At 34.9% G+C, this 27,446-nt stretch overlaps 3 protein-coding genes and 2 long non-coding RNA genes across 6 annotated transcripts in view; 3 read left to right on the top strand and 2 right to left on the bottom strand.

The window, feature by feature from the left end:
• The first annotated feature begins 1,341 nt into the window (after nt 1-1,341).
• LOC139816675 (uncharacterized) overlaps nt 1,342-27,446 on the top strand; it is a 29,598-nt gene continuing 3,493 nt past the window's right edge. The window contains exons 1-4 of the mRNA XM_071784337.1: nt 1,342-1,463; nt 1,562-1,728; nt 1,804-1,903; nt 1,974-2,096. Coding sequence (XP_071640438.1) covers nt 1,367-1,463; nt 1,562-1,728; nt 1,804-1,903; nt 1,974-2,096 — 487 coding nt within the window. The 5' untranslated portion in view covers nt 1,342-1,366. The remainder of the gene's footprint in view (nt 1,464-1,561; nt 1,729-1,803; nt 1,904-1,973; nt 2,097-27,446) is intronic.
• On the top strand, nt 2,243-6,259 carry LOC139812746 (uncharacterized). Its single transcript, XM_071777827.1, has 14 exons — nt 2,243-2,332; nt 2,439-2,538; nt 2,629-2,730; nt 2,812-2,984; nt 3,067-3,166; nt 3,240-3,362; nt 3,444-3,613; nt 3,700-3,799; nt 3,890-3,991; nt 4,070-4,236; nt 4,315-4,441; nt 5,379-5,480; nt 5,564-5,715; nt 5,794-6,259. Exons 1-14 carry the CDS (start codon nt 2,243-2,245, stop codon nt 5,926-5,928), a joined length of 1,743 nt encoding a protein of 580 aa, XP_071633928.1. The 3' UTR covers nt 5,929-6,259.
• LOC139811313 (uncharacterized) lies at nt 9,816-11,572 on the bottom strand. The gene is made up of 4 exons (XR_011731601.1): nt 11,034-11,572; nt 10,689-10,950; nt 10,385-10,572; nt 9,816-10,268 (listed from the first exon to the last, which is right to left on the bottom strand). It is a non-coding gene; the product is annotated as an uncharacterized lncRNA (long non-coding RNA).
• On the top strand, nt 11,776-20,947 carry LOC139817883 (uncharacterized). Of its 2 annotated transcripts, XM_071786168.1 has the most exons (22): nt 11,776-12,014; nt 12,118-12,238; nt 13,522-13,705; nt 13,888-14,072; nt 14,153-14,252; nt 14,323-14,445; nt 14,530-14,708; nt 14,789-14,888; nt 14,959-15,081; nt 15,159-15,319; nt 15,400-15,499; nt 15,570-15,692; nt 15,775-16,031; nt 16,112-16,211; nt 16,282-16,404; nt 16,485-16,741; nt 16,819-16,954; nt 18,454-18,567; nt 18,651-18,868; nt 18,941-19,097; nt 20,164-20,301; nt 20,388-20,947. In XM_071786168.1, exons 3-21 carry the CDS (start codon nt 13,540-13,542, stop codon nt 20,286-20,288), a joined length of 2,847 nt encoding a protein of 948 aa, XP_071642269.1. In that variant the 5' UTR covers nt 11,776-12,014; nt 12,118-12,238; nt 13,522-13,539; the 3' UTR covers nt 20,289-20,301; nt 20,388-20,947. The 2 variants fall into 2 exon arrangements, with proteins under 2 accessions (XP_071642269.1, XP_071642264.1); XM_071786163.1 differs by lacking the exons at nt 11,776-12,014; nt 12,118-12,238 and having other exon boundaries at nt 13,087-13,705.
• On the bottom strand, nt 24,982-26,519 carry LOC139808750 (uncharacterized). Its single transcript, XR_011730937.1, has 4 exons — nt 26,114-26,519; nt 25,588-26,029; nt 25,281-25,471; nt 24,982-25,149 (listed from the first exon to the last, which is right to left on the bottom strand). It is a non-coding gene; the product is annotated as an uncharacterized lncRNA (long non-coding RNA).

The following is a 27,446-nucleotide window of genomic DNA, read 5'->3' as shown; positions in this document are numbered from 1 at the left end:
GCACAAGCCTGAGAAGGCAGTGTTTTGTTGTTCAGCAGTGGAACATCCTAAATTAATCTCATTGTCAGAAGAACGTCGTAATTTAATCTCAGTGGCCAATAAGGTTTTCGGAGAGGGAAAATGGAGTCATACTGTTGTCAAACAAACATTAGGTATATCTGCCTCATGCTGAATAAATTATCATAAATACGAAAGTCAGGTCTATAGAAATAAGAAATGAACGCGAATTTGTTGCAGAATTCGATGATGTAGATTCCGACGAAGTAGATTCCGATGATGAATATTTCGACGATGAGATAAATGCTCGAAAGAAATACCGTACTAAATGCGTCAGTTACATCAAGATCCAGCTTGAGAATGGAAAATGTTACGAAGACAATGGTTTTTACATTGCAGAGGAATCTACAAAAGGCTTGTCGATACAAATCGCCAGAATGGTATGCGTCTGTCACTTGGAAACAATAAGTAATGTATTATTCTATATTTTTGTTGAACAATTAAGACATTTTTGTTTGCGCAGGGTTCTGCTATAAATGTCTTAAAAAGAGTTCTTTTGTCGTTTGGAGACAAAATTGAAAGAGAGCTGCAACAGCTGCAAAGACAGATTAGTTCTGGACAAGGTAACGATGTGCAGAGATGTGATACAGTTGTTGGATAAGCAGATTTTAGAAAAATTTAAATGTTCCAGTCAACCCCTTCGTTGCCGCAGAACCGATGGATTTAGCAATCAATTTTCATGATTTAATCTCAGTGGCCAATAAAGTTTTTGGAGAGGGCAAGTGGAATCATACTGTAGTCCACCAAACCTTAGGTATATCTGTCATTAGCTGCATAAATTCTTATAAGTGTTAATAATAATCAAGTGTATAAAAATAAGTTCGCAAATTTTTACAGATTTCAACGATGTAGATTTCGACGACGTAGATCCCGACGATGTACATGACCGTCAGATATATCCTCGAGATAAATACTGTGCTGGCTGTGTCAGTTACGTTAAGATCCAGCTTGAGAATGGAAACTTCCACGAGGATATTGGTTATATCAACGCAGACGAAGGCTTGTCGATACAAACAGTTAGAATTGTATGTCAGTCACTTGGGAAGAATAAGCAGTGCATTTTATAGTTTGGTTGAATGATTAAGACATTTTTGTTTGCACAGGGCTCTGCTATAGATGGTTTATTTAGAGTTCTCCTGTCGTTTGGAGACAAAGTGGAAAGAGAGCTGAAACAACTACGAAGACAGATTGGTTCTGAACAAGGTAAATACAAGGTATAATACCGAGAGACGTGATACAGTTATTGAGTAAGCAGATTTCAGAAAATATAAATGTTTTAGTCAATAACACGTTCACTGCCGCAGAACCGATGGATTTAGCAATAAATTTTCATGATGTAATCTCAGTGGCCAATAAAGTTTTTGGAGAGGGCAAGTGGAATCATACTGTAGTCCGCCAAATTTTAGGTATATCTGTCATCCCAGCTGGATAAATTCTTATCAAGTGTTAATAGTCAGGTCTATAAAAATAAGCTCGCAAATTTTTACATATTTCAACGATGTAGATTTCGACGATGTAATTGACCGTGAGATAAATGCTCGAAATAAATACTGCGCTGGGTGCGTCAGTTACGTTCAGATCCAGCTTGAGAATGGAAACTTTCACGAGGATGTTGGTTATTTCAACGCAGAGGAATCTACAAGAAGCTTGTCGATACATAACGCCAGAATTGTATGCGTCAGTCACTTGGGAAGAATAAGCATTTTACAGTTTGGCTGAATGATTAAAACATTTTTGTTTGCACAGGGCTCTGCTATAAACGCTTTATTTAGAGTTCTCTTAGCGTTTGGAGACAAAGTGGAAAGAGAGCTGAAACAACTACGAAGACAGATTGGTTCTGAACAAGGTAACTATAATACAAAGAGATGTGATACATTTATTGGGTAAGCAGATTTCAGAAAAATTAAATGTTTTAGTCAACACGTTCATTGCCGCAGAACCGATGGATTTAGCAACGAATTTTCCTGATTTAATCTCAATAGCTAATAAAGTTTTTGGGGAGGGCAAGTGGAATCATACTGTGGTTAGCCAAACCTTAGGTATATATCTGTTATTAGCTGAAGAAATTTTCATAAGTGTTCATAATAGTCAGGTCTATAAAAATGAGCTTGCGAATTTGTTACAGATTTCATTGACACGGATGACATAAATTATGCTGCGATAGATGCTGAAGATAAATATCGTAATGGCTGCATCAGTTTTGTTAAGGTCCAGCTTGAGAATGGAAACTTTCACGTGGATATTGGTTATTTCAACGCAGAGGAACCTACAAGAGGCTTGTCAATATATAACGCTAGAATTGTATGTGTCAGTCACTTAAAAAAAATAAGTAGTTTGTTTTATATTTTGGTTGAACAATTAAGGCATTTTTGTTTGTGCAGGGTTCTGCTGTAAATGCCTTAAAAAGAGTTCTTCTGTCGTTTGGAGACAAAGTGGAAAGAGAGTTGCAGCAACTACAAAGACAGAGTAGTTCTGATCAAGGTAATTATGTACAAAGAGAAGTGTTACAGTCATTGGATAAGCAGATTAAAAAAAAATCAGGTACTTTAGTCAGCACGTTTTTTATCACAGAACCGATGGACTTAGCAACGGATTTCCCTGATTTAATTTCTGTGGCCAATAAAGTTTTTGGAGAGGGCAATTGGAATTATACTGTGATCAGCCAAACTTTAGGTATATCTGTCATTAACTGAATAAATTCTCATACGTGTTAATAGGCAGGTCTGTAAAAATAAGCTCGCGGATTTGTTACAGATTTCTATAGTGACATAAATTACGCTACTACAAATGCCCCACGTATATATTGTGCTGGCTGCGTCAGTTTTGTTAAGATCCAGCTTGCGAATGAGAACTTTCACGAAGATGTTGGTTATTACAATGCAGAGGAATCCATAAAAGACTTATCGAAAAGACAAAACGCCAGAATTGTATGCATCGCTGTTACTTGAAAACAATAAACAGTGCATTTTATATTTTGGCTGAACGATTAAGACATTTTTGTTTGCGCAGGGTTCTGCTGTAAATGCTTTGAAAAGAGTTCTCCTGTCGTTTGGAGACAAAGTGAAAAGAGAGCTGCAAAAGCTACGAAGAAAGATTAGTTCTGAACAAGGTAACTATATACAAAGAGATGTGGTACAGTTATTGCATGGGTAAGCAGATTTCAGAAAAATCAAATGTTTCAGTCAACATGTTCGCTACCGCAGAATCGACGGATTTAGCAACAAATTTTCCTGATTTAATCTCAGCGGCCAATAAAGTTTTTGGAGAAGGCAAATGGAATCATACTATAGTCAGCCAAACTTTAGGTACATCTGTCATTAACTGAATAAATTCTCATAAGTGTTAATAGTCAAGTCTATAAAAATAAGCTCGCGAATTTGTTACAGAGTTCGATTATGACATAAATTACGGTGCTATAAATGCTCGAGGTAAATATCACGTTGGCTGCGTCAGTTCAGTTAAGGTCCAGCTTGAGAATGGAAACTTTCACGAAGATGTTGGTTATTTCAACGCAGAGGAACCTACAAGAGGCTTGTCGATATATAGCGCTAGAATTGTATGTAACGTGTCAGTCACTTAAAAAAAAATAAGTAGTATGTTTTATATTTTGGTTGAACAATTAACGCATTTTTGTTTGTGCAGGGTTCTGCTATAAATGCCTTAAAAAGAGTTCTTCTGTCGTTTGGAGACAAAGTGGAAAGAGAGTTGCAACAGCTACGGAGACAGATTAGTTCTGATCATGGTAACTATGTACAAAGAGAAGTGTTACAGTCATTGGGTAAACAGATTTTTTAAAAATGAAGTGTTTTAGTCAGTATGTTTGCTACCACAGAACCGATGGATTTAGCAGCGGATTTTCCTGATTTAATCTCAGCGGCCAATAAAGTTTTTGGAGAGGGCAAATGGAATCATACTGTAGTCAGCCAAACCTTAGGTACATTTGTCATTAACTGAATAAATTATCATAAGTGTGAATAGTTAAATCTATAAAAGTAAGCTTGTGAATTTATAGATTTCGAGGACGCGAATTACGATGCTTTGAATGATCCACGTGTATATCATACTGGCTGCGTCAGTTTTGTTAAGGTCCAGCTTGAGAATGGAAACTTTCACGAGGATGTTGGTTATTTCAAGGCAGAGGAATTTACACAAGGCTTGTCGATATATAACGCTAGAATTGTATGCGCGTTACTTGAAAACAATAAGTAATGTATTTTATATTTTGGTTGAACAATTCAGACATTTCTGTTTGCACAGGGTTCTGCTGTAAATGCTTTAAGAAGAGTTCTTCTGTCGTTCGGAGAGAAAATTGATAAAGAGCTGCAAAGACAGGTTATTCCTAAACAAGTTAGCGACATAAAAAGAAATGCGACACAGTCATTGGGTAAGTAGACTTCAGAAAAATTGAATTTTAAAAGACGCGGTTAGTGTCTCGCGTTAAGTGAAAACGCAGCAAGACACTGTATTTATATGCGGGCCAAGGAGTTGAGATACTTTTAAATTATCGAATTTCAGTAACGGATGAACCTATATTAAGTTTCCGACTCAGTTGATAGATTGTATTTGAGTTACATAATAAAAGTGTTTTTATTTTTCGTTTACATGTCCTACGGGCAGAGATATTACGATACAAAGTCTAAAATGTATAAATTTTACATTAAGACACGTTGTCACCTAAGAAAATGTTCCTTTCATTTTTCCAACACAATGCGGCATCGCAAGCGCGTTTTCTCTCCAGCGGTGCATTGAAAGAAATTGTTGACAATGGACAATATCACCAAGGTCTCTATGTCAACGTCTCTATATGTTAACTGATGTTAAAGGCTGATGGCAGAGAACGTTTCCGCCCTAGAGGAAAAATTATGTGATCGACCCCTTGATTTCTTTTTTTCTTTCACTATGTTCTTTATCACTTTTCTGTTTTCCCTACATCTCTTTTTCGTCGAAAATGCATCTCGGTTAACATATTTATGTCCTTCGTTCTTGACTTTAGCTTTCCAATGGGAATGCTCTATTATATAAGAAGAGAAACGAGGGAACATGTGCGAGGAAGCGAAAAACGATTTTAACATTTTAAAGTTATGAAATGTTGAACAGTTTTTATTATTTACCTAAACATTTTTATGGATATTAATATCATTTATGTTGCAATGCATAATTATTTTATACGTTGATTGAATGTATTAAAACAATTTTGTGTACAACAGTTTTTCAATATACAATTGTTTTTCATACTGGTATGTGCACTCGGTGAATTTTTTTTACATTTTCTTAAGAAGGTAATTTTTTAATAATTTTAGTTAACACGTTTGTTACCGCAGAACCGATGGATTTAATAGCGGAACTTCCTGATTTAATCTCGGCGGCCAATAAGGTTTTTGGTGAGGGCAACTGGCGTCATACTGTTGTCAAACAAATATTAGGTATATCTGTCATTAGCTGAAAAAATTTTCATAAGTGTTAATACAGTCAGGTGTATAAAAATAAGGTCGCGAATTTGTTGTAGGTAAAAAATATACTGTTCGAGGAGCTGAATATCACGCTGATTGCGTCAGTTACGTTAAGGTCCAGCTTAAGAATGAAAATTTTCACGTGGATGTTGGTTATTGCAGCACAAAGGAACCTACACGAGGCTCGGCAATTCTTAATGCCAAAATTGTATGCGTCAATCACTTGAAAAAATAAACAGTGTATTTTATATTTTAATTGAACTATTGGGGCTTTTTGTTTGCGCAGGGTTCTGCTGTAAATGCCTTGAAAAGAGTTCTTATGTCCTTTGGAGAACAATTTGAAAGAGAACTGCAGCTGCAACAACGGCAGAGACAGATTAGTCCTGAACAAAGTGACGACGTGCAAAGAGGTGTGGCATAATCACTGGATAAGCAGATTTCAGAAAAATCAAATGTGTTTCAAGTAACACATTCAGTTCTGTAATGTGGTTGGGAAATCAATGATAACAGACGTTTTAAAGTATTTCATGTGAGGCATGTTAACAAATATTTATCACTTCGATTTGTTTCTATCAATAAACTTGTTTTAAATAAAAATTCAGATCTGTTAATTACAGATTTGTAGGAAATAGATACAGAAGTATGAGCCTAACCTAGCTGTGGACAATTTTCAAAAAAGGCTTTTCTTAAAATATTTTATAGTGTTTAATTTTTCTCTTAATTGTTCAATTGTTCAATACTCTAGAAGAATCTGTTTTTTCTTTTAACGATTTTATATGATATGTGTTTACATTTTACAATATAAATGAAGTGTGTTGAAGATATTTTAAAGAAACTGATTTTAAAGAACATTTACTGTAATTCTAAATAGTTTTAAGAACTTAAAGAAATTACAATTTTTTGAAGATTGAGTTCTTATAGTTTTATTATAAATGTTGTCTATCTTTAAATCTTTCTCAGCTTCTTCGTTATAATGAAACTTAATGCATAAGCAATATTTTGCAATTATATATTAGGTAACTCAAATAATACGATTAATTGGTTTCGTTTTGTTGGAAACTATGCAGTTCAAGACGTCACACAGATCTATATGAAATTGGGCATTTGGTTTTAAGAGATTATTTTAAAAAGACTTCAAAAAATAGCCTAATGTTATTACATATTTTTAATTTTATAAAAAAGACGTTAATCGAAGAGATAATGTAAATAATTTTTTTTACTCGGCTATTCGAGACTCATGCAATTCAAGTATCGAAGTATGTTATTCGAAGGTCACCTGTATTTAGATCATACTCTGTATCCATCGTGAACAACCATACATTTGCTGAAACTAATCGATCGTCATCTGTTAGTTCAGAGTTCCAAGATTGTTGAACCCTTGCCAAATAAAACAAATTTTACAAGTGAATAAAAGTCGAAACTAGGTAACATTGAAAATTTATTAGTCGTTAAATTATTCCTGCGCAAGAATGTCTTATTTTTAAACACTGACGGTATTAATCCTCTGTAGCATTGTCTAGAAGGGAAATACTACGAAAAAATGGAGAGAAAGAAGAAACAAATGTGGAAAAACAGATGGAATTTAAAAGGCATATGATGGAAAAGGAGAGATTAATATCCAATGGTGATAATAAATCTAATATTGAAAAAAAAATTAAGATATTGAAAACAATAAGTTTGGTATATTGTGCATAGAGAAGTATCGAAGAAATGTCATTATGCACAAAAGTTGTCGTTTAGTGGGTCGATTTCTTCGTCGATCTCCAATCCAAGTAGTATACAGCTAGAAAATCAACTGTTTTTCTCACAATAAAAGTAACGGTTTTTTTTTCTTATCCCCCCAATAAATTTCTTTTTTATTTACATTATATTTGATTTTTTTTTAATTCTTTATTCTTTTGCCTAGTATCATTTATAAAATTTTATGTAAAGATATGTACTTGGCTTTTTTTACGTTTTAAATGTCATTTTAGACAAATTCGTTTACTACGGAAAATTACGCAGTGGAACAACAAAGAACATGCTTCATGATTCCATTTTGTATTACATTTGCGAAGCGTCACGCGTTTTTTACTCAAAAAGTCATTTTGTGAAAAAACGTAGCAAACATTTTAATAGACATTAGTGATTGTACGATCTAGATTCATTTGTCACAAATTAAATAGTCAGAAATAGGAATAAGAGCAAAATGAAACTGAGACAGTATACGAGCAGTGCGAAATCAGACAAAATACGCAAACAAATAAGACGTACGATAATAAGAAATATTGCGAGAAATTATTGATTCAACATCCTTATCTGTAGAATCTCAAATATAAATATTCATATTTCACACATGTATAATAGTAATAATGCAGAAGTTTACGAATATAATCCCTGCAGTTAGTCAAATATGAAAAAAAAACATTGTCTGCAACAAATTTTCTTGGCAGAAAAACGATAAATTTGATGGAAAATCCGTTAATTTAATTGATGTTTAGAAAACGATAGCAGAAATGTAACATAACTTACTGCTCATAAAATGACTAAATTATTGTGCCAAAATCCGCGCAAGATTTGCTGGCATGAACAAACAGCTAGACGGCAAGATTATGCACTGTGTAATACGGTGGTAAATTAGCCAAGACCTGTTTTTTCAAGTGTTTTCCAGACTTTCGTCTCGCATCCTGCATCGCTTCCTCCGGTTCAACGCTGTCAGGAAACTCACATTCGATCGGCTCAAGCGCTTTATCACGATCGATATAAGTGCCGGTCACATATGTTTGACGTTTGGGCCTACAATCTTGTTAGTACCAGCTGATACTATACCGTAGCATCAGCAGGTCCAGGCGATAAATGACATTTAGAGGCTGGAGGACAGTGGTCACACTTGGCCAAGACAACCGAGATCAATGGTCAGTCGCGTGCCAGCGTGTATCTCGTAATTAATAAATTAATAATTGACGTGTTTTGTTTATTTCAACACACGCGACTGCAACTCTATTTCGCTCAGCTTTTGTTTCATTGTTGTAAAATTAATTTAATGGAGTTTACAACATACGGTTAATTGTGGACAAATTAGTGAGACATGCGGAAGAAGTTTTTTTCTGCTTTGGGATAAAATTTGTAAACATTGCATGAATATGATTTCTCAAAGAATCTGATTAATTAAATTGAATTATAACTTCGCATTTTGTAAAGGCAACGATATTTAGGAAACGACAATTAAGGACGAAGTTCAGAATGGAGAACGTTTCTATCTACTGAAATAGGATGAGGATCGTGGGCACGGGTAACACCGGGACATTTAGGCCGCGGCTTATACCTCAAATTCAACCTAAAGTCTGACCTGAAGCTAGTTTCGGCCGTCTATCAAATGTTTACAGCAGGCGGCCTAAATAATTTGTCGAATTTGAGGTATAGGCCGCAGCCTAAATTCAGGGTGTAAACCTAGCCAGTAATGTCCAACTTTATTCAAAGAAACAGTGGCTAGGTTTACACCCTGAATTTAGGCCGCGGCCTATACCTCAAATTCGACCTAAATTATTTAGGCCGCCTGCTGTAAACATTTAATAGGCGGCCGAAACTAGCTTCAGGTCAGACTTTAGGTTGAATTTGAGGTATAGGCCGCGGCCTAAATGTCCCGGTGTACCCGTGCCCAGTCTCTCGGCTCTTCCTTAATTTCTTTTCCTCAGCAAAAACCAATAATGCAATTTTATTTAACGAAACAGTTTCGTGTTTTTTCCTTAGTTTCTGCAGTTTTTGAATGCACAAACTGTTTCAGGTCATTTAAAAATCAAGCTTGGTAAAATTGCTACTATATACAACGGACCACAAGGTACCTTCGTCCTGTTCTAGTCGTGATACATTCACGATATATCTTCGTGTGGAGACATCACGAAGAAAGGTAGCATCGGAGAGGCGTAGATAAAACCCGAAAATTCTTAATTTCTCCCAATCAGTAGTTCCTTAATGCACACTCAGGATAGTGAGCATTATTCGCAACGTTCGCAACTTATCACGGTTCGTGGTCGTCTTGTTCACCGGTGCGGTATGGTGAACGCATGCGATTTTCTGCATGCTGTTACTATCCTCAGATTTTGTTGACGCCGATAAAAGGTATTCCGCATCGCGGAAAGAACAGGTGTCCATAAGAGAGGAAAAAGAAGAAAATAAAATATCCGTTTTTGCTCCTGGACTACTTAACGCGCAACAACAGTTCTCAAGGATAGTATATTTGGATGCGCACTTCTTGGGGAGAGGCTTCACCGACGAATAGGTAAAATGTCGTATCACCTTGTATTCAGTCCATTATTTTTTCAGGCCAAATTAATGCCGAGTGTTCCGTTTTTATTTCGAATTACGAGAATGCATTAACGATAACGATCAATTTCTATTGTTTGATGCATTGTATAAAAATTATATAGACAGGCTAAATTTTGCTAATTGTAACTCGCATTACCACAAATCTTTGGAAGTTTATATGAAAAAATACGTCGCAAAGCACTATATGGAATCTACCTCGACACAGAATTGCGCAAAAAAGGTTGACAATGATATAACTTCAGATATATAAGACAATGTATAATACTCTCTCATGTCATGTCTTATTCTTCAAAACGCATTTTTTCGCGTATTTCTCACAGCCATCGTATTCTCTCAGTGTGTGTGTGTCTAGGTTCATTATTTTCATATTCTTTATTATCCAGGTTAACTCTGCGCGCATGCAGTCTCGGACAACATTCTTGGTACACCGGCCGTCCAATCTCTGTCCATCCACCGCTGTTAAGCAAAAAGGAATCATATAATTGCATATTAGAGGGATTTATTTATATTTCTCTAATTTTTATTTGATGTTAAATTTGCTAATATGAATAATTGTTGAAAATATTTCCTACCTTCTTTCAGTACACCAGAATACAGTGCCAGTATCCACGATTCCATTCTACAGTACGAAGTGGAAAAATCCTTTTCTGTTTCTCCTCCGATGCTTTCTCTCTTTTAGCAAGCAATAGCTTTTCTTGTATCTTGTAAAATTCTGTGGTTGGGCTACCATCTCGATTATAGTATCTACCGTATAATTTTCCTGAAGAAAATACGAAATATTTTAGAAAATGTCACATACAAGTTGATTCACCTCATACAGTATCTACAAAAATGTAAAATATTTCTTTTGCAGTAAAAATTAGAATAGAAGTGTACCTTTCCTTATCCTTGCTGAGCAGATCGACAAGATAACACAAAATTATTTTGGCTTTTAGGATAAAGTTCTGACATGGAACAACAGCTTCTACGTGTCCCAAGGCAGCTTAAGTAATTGTACCTTTGTAGATGTAGTTTGCGTTATAAAATCATAGCTAATTGTCCAATGCCTTGAATTGCCGCTGCGATAAACTTGATATGTCGTCCGTTAAACCCTGATCATCAAATTCTTCAGTAATAAATGCCAAAGAAGCGTCACGGCCTACATAAACAAATAAATTATACGTATATTGACACATACTGACTGTCTTTTGGAATCTTTATTAGATTCTTAAATCTAATTACCATTTAGAAGGCGTGATAAGTTTCTCCAGGTACATATCTCCCCTTTCGTTACATCGGAAGACTTTGCCTAAGCTTGAAAGATACAGTCCGTTCTCCAGATTCGTATATCGCTTCAATTCGTTCGTAGTGAACACCTTTGGCCCGCCAGAATTTTCATTTATTCCAAAATATATCGTGCCAGCTATATTTAACGTTCTTTCCGTCAAGTGGGACTTGATCTCCTCGATAAAGCCGCGCGAATATAAGAAGTACACTATCATCAATAACAGCGATAGCCAAAGGTATCTGGAGATCATCATTACGTTGTTTAATCAATTTCTGTCATGTGAACATCGGTAAACAGATTTCGGTTTCGGATCTACTAGGCTTATTCCTTTTCGAAGAACTTCCAGAACTGATGCACACAGTTAAATTAAAGTGCGATAAGTATATTTTGTTCACTCTCTTTAGCCACCACTGTGTATGTACGTGTGTACTTCGGAAAGTTTTTCGAAAAACAACGAACAGATGAGGCCTAAGGTTTGCTCTCTGCACCTGAACTGACTGCACTAGTTCAGAGATTATCTTTTTCTCACCAATGTGGAGTAAAAAGAGATAAACTCTGAACTAGTACAGTGAGTTCAGGTGCAGAGAACGTGGTGGTGGTGCAGAGAACGTGGAGGTTGCTACGTGTGACTAGTGCAGGCTACTCTGCACTCGCTACTCGCTACATGAGAGCTGAAAGGGATATTTGTTGCGGGAGAACACCGTGTGCCGATTGGTCATTTCGAATTGCATTTATCGTGCGGTTTCATCGTGGTTGCGATTTCATTGCGTGTGATAACCTTCTCCTCACATTTCGCCGTTTTTCGCGACACGTTGAACCCAGAAACGGACATCGAGCGCGACGTCGAGTCGAAAAATATCCATCGCCACAGCGTCCATCGATCCGCGTGGTCGTCGATCGTACGCGCGTTTCCCTAAATGCGATAAAGACTACCAGTGAGCTATTTGTACATACGTACACGAGTCATCGATGTACCGTTTCTCGATTTTGAACGCTCACGTGTCTCGAGCTAACTCTGTTAACTATAAATTTTTTTAGCCGTATTTTCTGTAAAGAGGCAGGAGCCAATAACCAAAAAGGAAGGAAGGAGCTAGTTTAGATCGCGTAGATCGTGATATCGTGAAAATAGTCGGCACGAGCTGGTGCGAAAAATTACAAGGTAAATATGGCGGTGCGGTATAATTCCTGGGAAGTTCTAACGCGTGATTCTGTTCGTCATATTTTTACGTTCGATCCCGACGACGATGGTTGTCGATGATTGTTCCATGGATAAACATGAGGCAAATAAAAAAAGAGGACATCTCGCTTGGTTTCCCAAATCTTAATAATTATACCGAATCATACTGCCCGTAAAGGGTGTTTTCGCGGAGCGCGCTATTAACGCTATATTGCATTGTTTTATTTCTATCCTCTCTTTTATCTTTGTTGTTCATTAGATGTAAAACAAGGACAGAATGCTCCACAAACGCATTCCAAAAGACGATCGTAAAATCGAGGAATTGTAGTTAATCTCGAACGTTCGTCACACGTGAAAAGTTCAGTAAGAAACAGAAAATTCTTCGTGATAGCGTTTTTTTTTATGCATATATGCAAAATTAATAATATATTCAGTTGCGAAGTATAAATTATAAATTATTGCAATAAAGATGTAAGATGTTAGATGTTTTTCTCGATTTTTATTTACGTTTTAAAACATTGAAATATATCATTTCATGAAAACTTGTGAAATATCGAATGATCAGATAATTGAATTATGAGTCGCCTTAGTCTAGTGCAAAACTAAGGGGCCTATTCTGTAAACATTAACATCATTACGTACTTTGTGCAAATATATAGAAAAACACGTAACGATATCTTTGAACGTTCACAGAATAGTTTCTTATATATCTTAAGTCCATTTTTACCAATATAGATTTTGTATCTGGGTTTAACTTCCTCTTTGACTTATCTTTTTTTAATTCTAAGCATCGATATTGTGTCAGATACATTTCTCATTACATTACAACTATATTACAAGCATCTAAAAAAAGGAGCAATGAACGCTATTGAATTTAATACTTGCTTATTCAGATAAATTCTTGTAAAAGAATACAAAGAAATTGGTCAACCAAACTTTCTAATGTAAAAAATGTCACGTTCGGTGCATAATATATAATACTTACATGATGGTTCAGCGTAATAAGGATAAGAGTAGTTGATTTTTGTCAGCTGTGATTGTTTTTTTCGAGCCTTCAGGTTTCATGGTGGCGTTCTCTTTACCGAGATCTTTCGACTGTGATCGATTGATTCGTTTTTGGCATAATTATTTGTCGTTTATCAGAATCTCTGTGTGTAATCTCACAGATCTTGGCTTTTGTAGTTTTTTAGCGTAAAATGGAAAGTAATATATCTCTCAGCCCCATGCAAAGGTGACGTAAAGATATGGATGTTTTCACCTTTCAGTTCGCTGCAAAACAAGCTATGGCGGAGAATGCGCACAAACCCGAGAAGGCAGTACCCTGTTGTTCAGCAATGGAACATCCTGAATTAATCTCATTGTCAGAAGAACGTCGTAATTTAATCTCAGTGGCCAATAAGGTTTTCGGAGAAGGCAAATGGAGTCATACTGTTGTCAATCAAACATTAGGTATATCTGCGTCATGCTGAATAAATTACTATAAATATGATTAGTCAGGTCTATATATATATTATATATTATATATATATATATATATATATAAGATATATAAGATATATATATATATATATATATCTTATATATCTTATATATATATAGAAATAAGAAATAAACTCTCGAATTTGTTGCAGATTTTGACGATGTAGATTCCGATGATGAATATTACGACGATGAGATAAATGCTCGAAATAAATACCGTGTTATGTGCTTCAGTTACATCAAGATCCACCTTGAGAATGGAAACTGTTACAAAAACGATGGTTTTTACATTGCAGAGGAATCTACAAAAGGCTTGTCGATACAAACAGTTAGAATTGTATGCGTCAGTTACTTTGGAAGAATAAGCAATGCATTTTATAGTTTGGTTGAATGAGTAAGACATTTTTGTTTGCACAGGGCTCTGCTGTAAATGCCTTAAAAAGAGTTCTCCTGTCGTTTGGAGACAAAGTGGAAAGAGAGCTGAAACAACTACGAAGACAGATTGGTTCTGATCAAAGTAACTATAATACAAAGAGATGTGATACAGTTATTGGGTAAGCAGATTTCAGAAAAGTTAAATGTTTCAGTCAACACGTTCGCTGCTGCGGAACCGATGGATTTAACAACGAATTTTCTTGATTTAATCTCAGCGGCCAATAAAGTTTTTGGAGAAGGCAACTGGAGTCATACTGTTGTCAAACAAACATTAGGTATATTTGTTATTACCTGAAGAAATTTTCATAAGTGTTCATAATAGTCAGGTCTATAAAAATGAGCTTGCGAATTTGTTATAGATTTCACTGACATGAAAAATGACATAAAATATGCTGCTATAGATGCTCAAGATAAATATCGCACTGGTTGCGTCAGTTCTGTTAAGGTCGAGCTTGAGAATGGAAACTTTCACGAGGATATTGGTTATTATAACGCAGAGGAATTAACAGAAGGCTTGTCGATACAAAACGCCACAATTGTATGCGTCTCTCACTTAGAAACAATGAGCAGTATATTCTACATTTTGGTTGAACAATTAAGACATTTTTTTTTGCGCAGGGTTCTGCTGTAAATGCCTTAAAAAGTGTTCTTTTGTCGTTTGGAGACAAAATTGAAAGAGAGCTGCAACAACTGCAAAGACAGATTAGTTCTGAACAAGGTAACTATAATACAAAGAGATGTGATACAGTCATTGGGTAAGCAGATTTCAGAAAAATCAAATGTTTCAGTCAAGACGTTCGCTGCCGCAGAACCGATGAATTTAGCAACGGATTTCTTTGATTTAATCTCAGCGGCCAACAAAGTTTTTGGAGAGGGCAAGTGGAATCATACTGTGGTCAGCCAAACTCTAAGTAAATCTCTCACTAGCTGAAGAAATTCTCATAAGTGTTAATAGGTTTATAAAAATAAGTTCGCGTATTTATTATAGATTTCGATGATGAAATAAAAATCGGTGCTTCACGTATTTATCGTACTGGCTGCGTCAGTTTTGTTAAGGTCCAGCTTGAAAGTGGAAACTTTCACGAAGATGTTGGTTATTTCGACGCAGAGGCATTAAAAGAAGGCTTGTCATTAAAAAACGCCAGAATTGTATGTGTCAGTTTCTTGGGAAGAATAAGCAGTGCATTATATATTTTGGCTGAACGATTAAGACATTTTTGTTTGCCCAGGGTTCTGCTGTAAATGCCTTGAAAAGAGTTCTTTTGTCGTTTGGAGATAAAGTGGAAAGAGAGCTGCAACGACCACGAAGACAGATTGGTTCTGAACAAGGTAACTATAATACAAAGAGATGTGATACAGTTATTGGGTAAGCAGATTTCAGAAAAATTAAATGTTTCAGTCAACACGTTCGCTGCTGCAGAACCGATGGATTTTGCAATAAATTTTCATGATTTAATCTCAGTGGCCAATAAAGTTTTTGGAGAGGGCAAGTGGAATCATACTGTAGTCCGCCAATCCTTAGGTATATTTTTCATTAGCTGCATAAATTCTTATAAGTGTTAATAGTCTGGTGTATATAAAAATAAGTTCGCAAATTTTTACAGATTTTAACGATATAGATCTCGACAACGTAGATTTTGACGATGTAGATTTCGGCGATGCAGATTTCGACGATGCCGATTACGACGATGCAGATTTCGACGATGTAATTGACCGTGAGATAAATACTCGAAGTAAATACTGTGTTGGCTGCGTCAGTTACGTTAAGATCCAGCTTGAGAATGGAAACTTTCACGAGGATATTGGTTATTTCAACGCAGAGCAATTTATAGAAGGCTTGGCGATACAAAACGCCAGAATTGTATGTGTCAGTCCCTTGGAAAGAATAAGCAGTGCATTATATATTTTGGCTGAACGATTAAGACATTTTTGTTTGCACAGGGCTCTGCTGTAAATGCCTTAAAAAGAGTTCTCCTGTCGTTTGGAGACAAAGTGGAAAGAGAGTTGCAACAGCTGCAAAGACAGATTGGTTCTGAACAAAGTAACTATAATACAAAGAGATGTGATACAGTTATTGGGTAAGCAAATTTCAGAAAAATTAAATGTTTCAGTCAACACGTTCGCTGCCGCGGAACCGATGGATTTAGCAACGAATTTTCTTGATTTAATCTCAGCGGCCAATAAAGTTTTCGGAGAGGGCAATTGGAGTCATACTGTTGTCAAACAAACATTAGGTATATCTGCGTCATTAGCTGATTAAATTTTTTTTAGTATGAATTGTCAGGTCTATAAAAGTATCGCGAATTTGTTGCAGATTTGGACGATACAGATTCCGATGAAGCAGAATTTGACGATCTAGATTTCGACGAAGAAGACGATTTATATGAAAGTTGGGTGCTAAGTGCATATAGGCACATGTTTAGTCGAAATAAATACTATGGTGGTAAATACTACGCTGGCTGCGTCAGTTACGTTAAGGTCCAGCTTAAAAATAGCAACTTTCACGAGGATGTTGGTTATTTCAACGCAGCGGAACCTACAAGAGGCTTGTCGATACATAACGCCAGAATTGTATGCGTCAGTTATTTGGGAAGAATAAGCAGTGCATTTTATAGTTTGAAACAATTAAGACATTTTTGTTTGCGCAGGGTTCTGCTGTAAATGCTTTGAAAAGAGTTCTTCTGTCGTTTGGAGAAAAGATTGAAAGAGAGCTGCAACAACTGCAAAGACAGGTTGTTCCTAAACAAGTTCGCGACACTAAAAGAGATGTGATATTGTCATTGGGTAAGTAGATTTTAGGAAGAATGAATTTTTTAAGAGACGCGTAATATCACGCGGCAAGTATAAGCGCAGCAAGACATTGATTTTGTATCTATATGCAAGCCGATGTGTTGAGAGACCCTTAGATTATCGAATTTTATTAATGACTGAACCAATTAAGTTTTCAGCTCAATCGATAGCGTACAGGTTTGAATTATATAATAAAGGTGTTTAGATTTTGGGAATATTCTTCGTCTACATATATATATATTCCACGAGCAGAGATATTATATAATGTAAAGTCTAAGGTTGTTCCAATCTGTTGGTGAACTAAGTAATAGTTAAATTACATATGTATAACTTTTTGTCTAATTTGAAGGAAAGACAAAGACATGTGTGATTTAACTATTAGTTAGTTTACGAACAAGTTGGAACCGGCTTCAAAATGTATAAATTTTACATTAATTAAATTATATCGTTATCGTTACCTAAGAAAATGTCCTTTTCACTTTTCCAACATAATGCAGCGCTCGCACGCGCATTTTTTCGCGGTGTATTAAGAGAAATTATTGACAATATTACTAGCGTCTTTGATGTGTGTGTGTGTGTGTCAACGTTTTTATGTGTTAATCAAGAATCAAGATAATTTCTTTGTCACACAATACTGGAGGAGAGAATGATGTACGGGAAACAAAAGAATGAGAGGGAACAAGAACAAGTGAAAGAAAGAGAGGAATTATTAAGTCTGATTTCTTTCTTTCACTATGTTTTCTTCTCTAGAAAAAGCATCTCGGTTAACATAATTTTGTTCTTTGATCTTGACTTCGGATTTCGCAATGGGAATGCTGAGTTTATTATATACTTATTATAGTCTATATTGTGAACGAAGGAGCGAAACGAAGGAACGTGTGCGAGCCCTGCCGAAAAAGCTCGATTAAAACCATTAGAAAATTATATTTGGTCTAATAAGATTGAATTGTGTTGTTGAACCTGCATTTTCCATTAAGATATAATTACTCTCAAATCGGTTGTATTTTGTTAGACTGGAACTTATGCCATATGTAATCAGAACCAATATAGACATATTAAAACATAGGACGGAATGTGAATATTTCTATCGAATCTGATTCAAAACCATAGATATTTATTTATACTAATATTGGCATAAGTTCCAATTCAACAAAGTACAACCGATTTGAGAGTTATTATGTTTTAATGGAAATTGCAGGTTCAAAAACACAATTCAATCTTATTAGACCGAATATCTAATGGTTTTAATCGAACTTTTTCAGCAAGGGAGAGAGCAAAAAAATGATTTTAACATTTTGAAATTATAAAATATTGAACAGCCTTTATTATTTACCTAAACATTCTTCTTACGGAAATTAACATCATCGTTTCCTGCATGTTACAATGCATATGTATTTTATATTTTGATTGGATGTACTAAAACAATTTTTTACAATAGTTTTTCAATATACATATTAATAGTTTTTAAAAAGGTAATTTTTTATTAATTTCAGTTAACACCATAGAACCGATGGATTTAATAGCGGAATTTCCTGATTTAATCTCAGCGGCCAATAGGGTTTTTGGAGAGGGCAAGTGGAGTCATACTGTTATCAAACAAACACTAGGTATATCTGTGTCATTAGCTGAATAAATTCTCATAAGTATGAATAGTCAGGTCTATAAAAATAAACTCACGAATTTGTTGCAGATTTCGACGATGTAGAATCCTACGATGTAGATTCTGACGAAATAGATTCTGACGATGAAGATTTCGACGATATAATTCACAATGAGAATGTTCGAAATGTTGCTGGTTGCGTCAGTTATGTTAAGGTCCAAGTTGAGAATGGAAACTTTCACGAGGATGTTGGTTATTGCAGCACAGAGGAACCCACAAGAGGCTTGTCGATACTTAATGCCAAAATTGTATGCGTCAGTCACTTGAAAAAAAAATAAACGGTGTATTTTATATTTTAACTAAACTTTTTGTTTGCGCAGGGTTCTGCTGTAAATGCCTTGAAAAGAGTTCTCCTGTCGTTTGGAGAAAAAGTTGAAAGAGAGCTGCAAAGACAGATTAGGCTTGAACAAACTAACGACGTGCAGGATGTGACACAGTCATTGGATAAGCAGATTTTAGAAAAATTAAATGTTTCAGGTAACATATTCGGTTCTGCAGTGCGATTGGGGAATCATGATAACGAACGTTTTAAAGTAAACCTGATTTAAATAGAGATTCAGATTTGTTAATAACAGATTTGTAGGAAATAGGTATAGAGAATAATATGAATCTAAACTGTAAGAAGTTTTCCTTAAAATATTTTATAATGTTTAATTTTTCTCTTGTATGTTCAATTGTTACTCTAGAAGAAATTGCCTTTTTTTTAAAATGATTTTATATATGTTTGTTTACAATATAGATGAAGTGTGTTAAGGATACTTTACTGATTTTTTAAAGAAAAGTTACTGTAATTCTAAATTTTTTAAGAACTAAAAGAAATAATTTTTTGAAAATTGAGTTTATGCATTTTTATTATAAAAGTTGTCTATTTTTAAATCGTTCTCAGTTTTTCCGTTATAATCATAACACAACATTCAATTATATATATAGGTAACTCTTAAATAACACGATTAATTGATTTCGTGTTATTTGAAAACTGTACAGTTCAAGACTCCAGATCTGTATGAAATTGGGCATTTTATTTTAATGGATTTAAGGGATTATTTAAAAGATACTTTAAAAAAGCCTAATGTTAATTACATATCTTTAGTTTTATAAAAAAAAATACGTTAAGGCGATTCTGGAGTCATCTGTTTCACCGATAAAATGTCATTTTCGCGTATGTGTTATTTTTTATTGGTTCTATAGAATTATAAATTATTTTCCAGGATTAAGGTATACAACCAAACGGAGAAGGGACGAGTCAACTTTACATTGAGAAAGAAAAAATTTATATACTTTTATAATTTTTTTTTCTCAGTTGACTCGTCTCTTCTCTGTTTGCGTGTATACTTTAAAAGAAATACTCGAAATACGAAAAGGATTTATAATTTTATAGAACAATAAAAAATGGCATGTACGCGAAAATTACGTTCTGGCGGTAATTTTAACATCACCTTAATCGAAGAAATAATGTAAATAAATTTTTTTCTACACTGCTATTCGAGATTCCGTGCAATATAAGTATCGAAGTATGTTATTCGAAGGTCACCTGTATTTTTAGATCCTACTCTGGTACCCACCGTGAACAACGATATAACGGAGACCGATCCATCGTCATTTGTAAAGGTTCAGAGTTCCAAGATTGTTCAACCCTCGCCAAATAAAACAAATTTTACAAGTGAATAAAAGTCGAAACCAGGTAACATAAAAAATTTATTAGTCGTAAAATAATTTCTGCGCAAGAATGTCTTATTTTTAAACACTGACGGTATTAATTCTCTGTAGCATTGTCTATAAGGGATGCTATAAATGGAGAGAAAGAAGAAACAAATGTGGAAAAACAGATGTACTTTAAAGGGCCATTTATGATGGAAAAGGAGATATTAATATTCACTGGTGATAATAAGCCTAATTCTAGATATTAAGATATTGGAGATCATAAGTATGATAATTTGTGCATAGAAATATCGAAGAGATGTCATTATGCACAAAAGTTGTTTCTTAGTGCGGCGATTTCTTCAGCGACTTCCAAGTGTACAGCTGTTTTTCTTTTATAAGTTTTTTATAAATTCATTTTTTATTATATTTAATATTTTTAATTAAATATTTTATTCTTTTGCTTAGTATCATTTATAAATTTTGCGTAAAAATTTATACTAGATTTTTTACGTTTTTTACGATTTTTAATGTTCTTTTTTAGTCAAATTTGTTTTACTATAGAAAATTATAACACAGTGCAGCTACAAAGAACATGATTCTGTTTTGTATTACATTTGTAAAACGTCACGCATTTTTTACTTAAAAATGATTTTGTAAAGAAATGTGACAAAAATTTTAATAAACATTAATGATCGTGACAGTCTAGATGCGTTTGTCATTAATTAAATAGTCAGAAATAAGAATAAGAGAGTAAAATTAAATTGAGACAACATACGAAAGCAGTGTAAAGTGAGACAAAATGTGCAAAAAAGTAAGATGATATAATAAGAAATAATGCGAGAAATTACTGATTCAGTATTCTTATCTGTAGGATCTCAAATATGAATGTTCACATTTTATACTGGTATGATATAATGCAATTTAAGAATATAACCCCTGCAATTAACCAAATTTGAAAATAGTATATTTTATCAAGCGTTTGCAATAAATTTTCTTCGCAGAAAAATGACAGATTTCATGTAAAATCCGTTAATTAAATTGACGTTTAGAAAACGATAGCAGAAATGTAACATAACTTACTGCTCATAAAATGACAGCAAATTATCGCGCCAAAAACCGCGCAAGATTTGCTGATCAAACAGCAAATAGCTAGACGGCGAAAAACTGACGGCAAGATTATGCACGGTGTAATACGATGGTAAATTGATAGCAAATACTGAGCAAGACTTGCCATTACATAGCTCAATATCACATTTGACTTACTTCATTTATTTTTATTTTTACTTCATTTATCTTTAAATATAATATACTTAATACTAATATAGTTTACTGAACATTACATTACGTGGATTTACTTCATGAAGTACTACGTTGAGGGATTAGGGAGTTTTTGCAATATCGTCTTTCAGATACCGTAATCGTATCTGAATTGTTCAGATACATAGTGAATGTATCTGAACAATTGAGATACGGTTACCGTATCTGAAAAACGGTATTGCACGACGTTCGAGCCAAAATGATATCTGCTCGTAACTGTAAAACTTGCAAGCCTGTTAGAAGATATTCACACAATAAACGATGTTTCAAAATTACTACAAAATCGTCAACTACAATGTAGACAGATGTTTCATAAACTTTTTTAGATTTTTTAAAAATACTTTAAGGTAGGGAAAAATAGCGTTGAATGTGACAGACCTACGTACACACTTAGAAGGTACCGAAAAAACGTATACACTTTAAGGTTTAATGAGAATCGAGATCCAAAGAACTATATGAAATGAAGATAAATATCGATATATTAATAGTCTGAATTCCATAAAGATCACATCGAGATCACGAAAGTATCTATGACTATAAATGTAGCGTCAAGTATCACTTCCATAAAATGAACATTATTATCATAACGCGCATTTATCGGGATACCTAGCGGAATGAAAGCATAACATACGTTGATAGCTTTATAATCACCAGGTGCAAGACACTCTATGCCGCGCGGTGGAATGAATGAATGTCGTAAAATACGTAAAAAATTATAATATTATGACAGATCCATTGAACCGACCAAGTGTTACGAATGAAAAATAATTAGCTCTCAGTGAGATACGCGAAACATTAAAGTTCGCGGACCACGGAGCTCGAACTCTGTCTTCCAGCTCGCATCAGCAGAATTAAATAAATAATTAAAGATATCAATTTCAATTAATATAATTAATTATAGTAACATATTAATTATAATTATTTTTTCTTCTACTCCTGTGTTCTCACATAGTTTTAGGTGATCGGTTAAAGTAATTAACATTATGTCAAAAAACCTAATAAATCAGAATCTAAAAGAAGAAAGCGTTCTGAAAAATCATGTAGGGATTCGAGCGAAGAAGGAGAAAATAATTTATTTGTCAAACTTAACGTATTTGCTCCGATCGGAGTAATTAAATAGTATATCCAGTCTGTCAGATAATCAAAAATATAAAAATTTTTATTTATTAAATTGAGATCATTTTATTGGACTCAAACCAGCCAAGACCCGTTTTCCAGACTTGCGTCTCGCTTTCTGTCAGCTTTCTGGATCGCTTCCTCCGGTTCAACGCTGTCACGAAACGTACATATGATCGACTCGAGAGCTTTATCACGATCGATAAGCGGCGCACACATATGTTTGACGTTTGATCCTACAAACCTTGTTTTGTACCAGCTGATGCTACGGTAGCACCGGTAGGTCCGGGCGACGATGAATAACGTATAGAGGCTGGAAGACGGTGGTCACGCTTGGCTAACCAAGACATTCAGGATCAACTATCAACGCGCCAGCGTGTATCTTTGTTCTATCGAGAGTCGTGTGCACCCGCAACTTTTCTCGTGTTTTCTATTATCCGCGCGTTTAGCGTCATTTCGCTCTTCATTTTGGTAGCGATATTTAGGAAAAAAAAATTATTAAGGAAGTTCAGAATGGAGAGATTGGAGAGTGTTCTATCTGCTAAAATATGATGAGGATCAATGATATGTGTTCAATTTTGTCCAAGAAACATAGTTTCTCAGCTTTTCCTTAATTTATTTTCCTCAGCAAAAGAAATAATGCAATTTTATTTAAAGAAACAGTCTCGTGTTTCTTCCTTAATTTCTGTTTCTGAATGCATGAACTGTTTCAGATCATTTAAAAAACAAGCTTGATAAAATTGCTACCATATATATGCAACGGATCACCATCAGGTACCTTCGTCCTGTTCGAGGCGCGATCTTCACGATATATCTTCGTGCGGAGACATCACGAAGAAAGGCAGCTTCGGATAGATAAAACCCGAGATTCTGCATACTGTTACCATAGGGTTTTCTTAGCGCCGACAAAAGGCCTTCCGCATCGCGAAAAGAATAGGTATCTATAATAAGGTATAAGAGGGGAAAAGGAAGAAAATGGAAATACCATTTTTGCTCCTGGACTATTTAACGCGCAACAGCAGTTCTCAAGGATGGTATATTTGGATGCGCACCTCCTGGGGAGAGGTTTCACCGACGAATAGGTAAAATGTCGCACCACCTTGTATTCAGTCCTTTTCGGGCCAAATTAATGTCGAGTTTTCCTTGTTTCAAATTACGAGAATGTATTAACGATAACGATCGATTTCTATTGTTCGAGGCATTTTATAAAAATTATATAGATATGCTAAATTTTGCTAGTTGTAACTCGCATTACCGCACAAATCTTTGGGAGATTATGTGAAAAAATATGTCGCAAAGCACTATATGTATGGAATCTATCTCGATATAGAATTGCGCAAAAAAGGTCGATAATGATAAAAATTTTATTCGCCATGGGAAATTTAAATGAAACATGCAATTATTATAGGAACGCGTATTTTTTGTTAACCGTTATTATACTTCCAAGTGTCCGTATTAATTATTCTGGTAGACTATCGATCGAATTCAAGGTTCGAGTGGACGAAAAGTCGTGATCGAGCAAAGTCATAAAATGAGACGTGCTATATGTGAACAAGACAATCTGAACAGTATAACGATTAAATAGACATAGAGCACATTCGCGAGATTTTTGCCGAAATACTTTTCTTGTAATAAATTATTCCTTTCATTTAATTAATTCTCCACTTGTGTAGGTTTTTTTTAGTCCTTCTCAGTCCGTATGTAAATCTGTTGCGTCTGACGTTATTTTCCCTACTTTAAAGTATTTTAAAAAATCTGAAAAAATTCACAAAACATCTGTCTACATTGTAGTTGGCGATTTTATAGTCATTTTGATACACATCATTTATTTAATATTTTATTTTTAATGAACTTTGAATAAGAATAAAGATTTCCTTTAAAAATTTGTAATTATTAAAAACTACGTTGTTCTCATATTAAAAATAGAAGCAAAAAGACTGGTTATTTGAAGATTTTTTATTAAATATTATATGTTCCATTATACATATCATATTGTCTTTATGTATTAAAATAAATTAAAACTTATAAATTTTATCTATTTTAATACTAGTGCTAGTATCACTTGAGTTTTATACAAAATGGCGTAATTATCTGTACTTTCATAAAAGGCGTTAACCATAATAAATACAAAATTATAAAAAGTACGAAAAATTATATAAAGTTAATAACTTTTATTATTATAATAAAAAATTTAGAAAAATAAAATCAATGTATTTTCGCATTGTAATATTATATAAATATAAAATATGAATATATCTGAAATTTTGCAGATAAAGACACTGTATGATACTTTCTCATGTCATGTTTTATTTTTCAAAACGCATTTTGTCACATATTTCTCGCAGACATCGTATATATTCTCAGTCTAGCTTTATTATCTTCGTATTCTTTACTATCCAGGTTAACGCAAGCGCATCTAGATGAACCCTGCGCGCCTGCAGTCTCCAACAACATTCTTGGTACACCCGTCCAAACAGAAAAGAATCCATATAATTGCATATTAGAGGGATTTATTTATCATATTTCTCTAATTTTTCTTTGATGTTAAATCTGCTAATATGAATAATTGTTGAAATTATTTCCTACCTTCTTTCAGTACACCAGAAGAATACAGTGCTAGTATCCCCGATTCCATTCTACATTACAAAGTGGAAACATCCTTTCCTGTTTCTCCTCCAATGCTTTCTCTCTTTTAGCAAGCAATAACTTTTCTTGTACCTTGTAAAATTCTGCGGTTGGGCTACTATCTCAATTATAGTGTCTACCGTATAATTTTCCTGAAAAAAATACGAAATACTTTAGAAAACGTCACATACAAGTTGATTCACCTCATACACTATCTACAAAAATGTAAAATGTTTCTTTCGCAGTAAAAATTAGAATAGAAGTGTACCTTTCCTTATCCTTGCTGAGCAGATCGACAAGATAACACAGAATTATTTTGGCTTATAGGATAAAGTTCTGACATGGATCAACAGCTCTACGTGTCCCAAGGCAGCTTAAGTAATTGTTCCTTTGTAGTTGTTAGTAATTTGCGTGTAGTTTGCGTTATAAAATCGTAGCCAATTGTCCAATGCCTTGACTTGTCGCTGCGATAAACTTATGATATGTCGTCCGTTAAACCATGATCATCAAATTCTCCAGTAATGCCCGATCTACAATAGCTGTAGTAAGCTGTAGTAAGCCTCAAGCCGTAAGAAATTGACCAATTACAGGCGAATGTGAGGAGAATAATCGACTGTGATTGGTCAATTTCTTACATCTTGAGGCTTACTACAGCTTACTACAGCTATTGTAGATCGGGCATTATAAATGCCAAGAAAGCGTCACGCGGCCTACAAATAAACAAATAAATTACACATATATATATTGACGCATGCTGACTGTCTTTTGGCATCTTTATTCTTTAATCTAATTACCAGTGAAGGCGTGATAAGTTCCTCCAGGTGGTTTTCCCCTTTCGTTACATCGAAGACTTTGCCTAAGATCGAGAGATACAAGCCGTTCTCCAGATTCGTATATCGCAATTCGTTCGTATTGAACACCTTTGACCAACCAGAATTTGCATTTAATCCGAAATATATCGTGTCAACTATATTTAACGTTCTTTCCGTCAAGTGCGGACTTGATCTCGATAAAGCCGCGCGAATATAAAAAGCACACGATCATCAATAACAGCGATAGCCAAAAAGGTATCTATAGATCATGATTACGCTGTTTACAAACGCTCGGGGATCCCGGATCCCAGCATGGGTGGATCACGTCAATTTCTGTTCTATGAACATCTGTGAACAGATTTCGGATTTACTAGGTTTATTCCTTTTCGAAGAACTTCCGGAACTGATGCACACAAGTGCACGTGCACGGTTAAGTTAAAGTTAGACAAGTATATTTTGTTATTTGTTTATTCTAACTTTAGCACCATTGTGCACGTGTGCACTTCGGGAAGTTTTTCGAAAAACAACAGACAGATGAGGCCTGGGGTTTGCTCTCTGTAGCTCTCTGCACCTGAACTGACTGCACTGGTTCAGAGTTTATCTTTTTCCTTCCAATGTTGAGTAAAGAAGATAAACTCTGAACTAGTGCAGCCAGTTCAGTAACAGAAAACAGATCCATGTATTGCTATATACGGACTGTCACGGGAGAATATTGTTTGCTGATTGCCGATTGGTCATTTCGAATTGCATTTATCGCGCGGTTTCATCGTAGTTGCGATCTCGTCGCGTGTGACAGTCTTCTTCTCATCAGATTTAGCCGTTTTTCACGTTGAACCCTGAAACAGACATAGAGCGCGACGTCGAAAAATCCATCGCCACATCGTCTATCAATCCGCGTGGTCGTCGATCGTATGCGCGTTTCCCTAAACGCGATAAAGACTACCTGTGAGCTATTCGTACGTATGTATGTACATACGTACACAAGCCATCGATGCACCGTTTCTCGATTTTGAACGCTCACGTGCCTCGAGCTAACTGTTAACTATAAATTTTTTTAGCCGTATTCTCTGTAAAGAGGCAGGAGCCAATAACCAAAAAGGAAGGAAGGAACTAGAAATTTTAGATCGCGTAGGTCGTGAAAATAGTCTGCCTGTGCGGAGAATTACAAGGTAAATATGGCGGTGCGGTATAATTCCTGGGAAGTTCAACGCGTGGTTCTGTTCGTCATATTTACGTTCGATCCCGACGACGATGGTTATCAATTGTTCCATGGATAAACACAAGGCAAATAAAAAAGAAGACGTCTCGCTCGGTT

The sequence above is a fragment of the Temnothorax longispinosus genome, chromosome 1, assembly GCF_030848805.1.
Source record: "Temnothorax longispinosus isolate EJ_2023e chromosome 1, Tlon_JGU_v1, whole genome shotgun sequence".
In the NCBI taxonomy this organism is placed as follows: Eukaryota; Metazoa; Arthropoda; class Insecta; order Hymenoptera; family Formicidae; genus Temnothorax; species Temnothorax longispinosus.
Note: the sequence above shows the minus strand (reverse complement) of the source record. Positions and strands in the feature narration are given on the sequence as shown.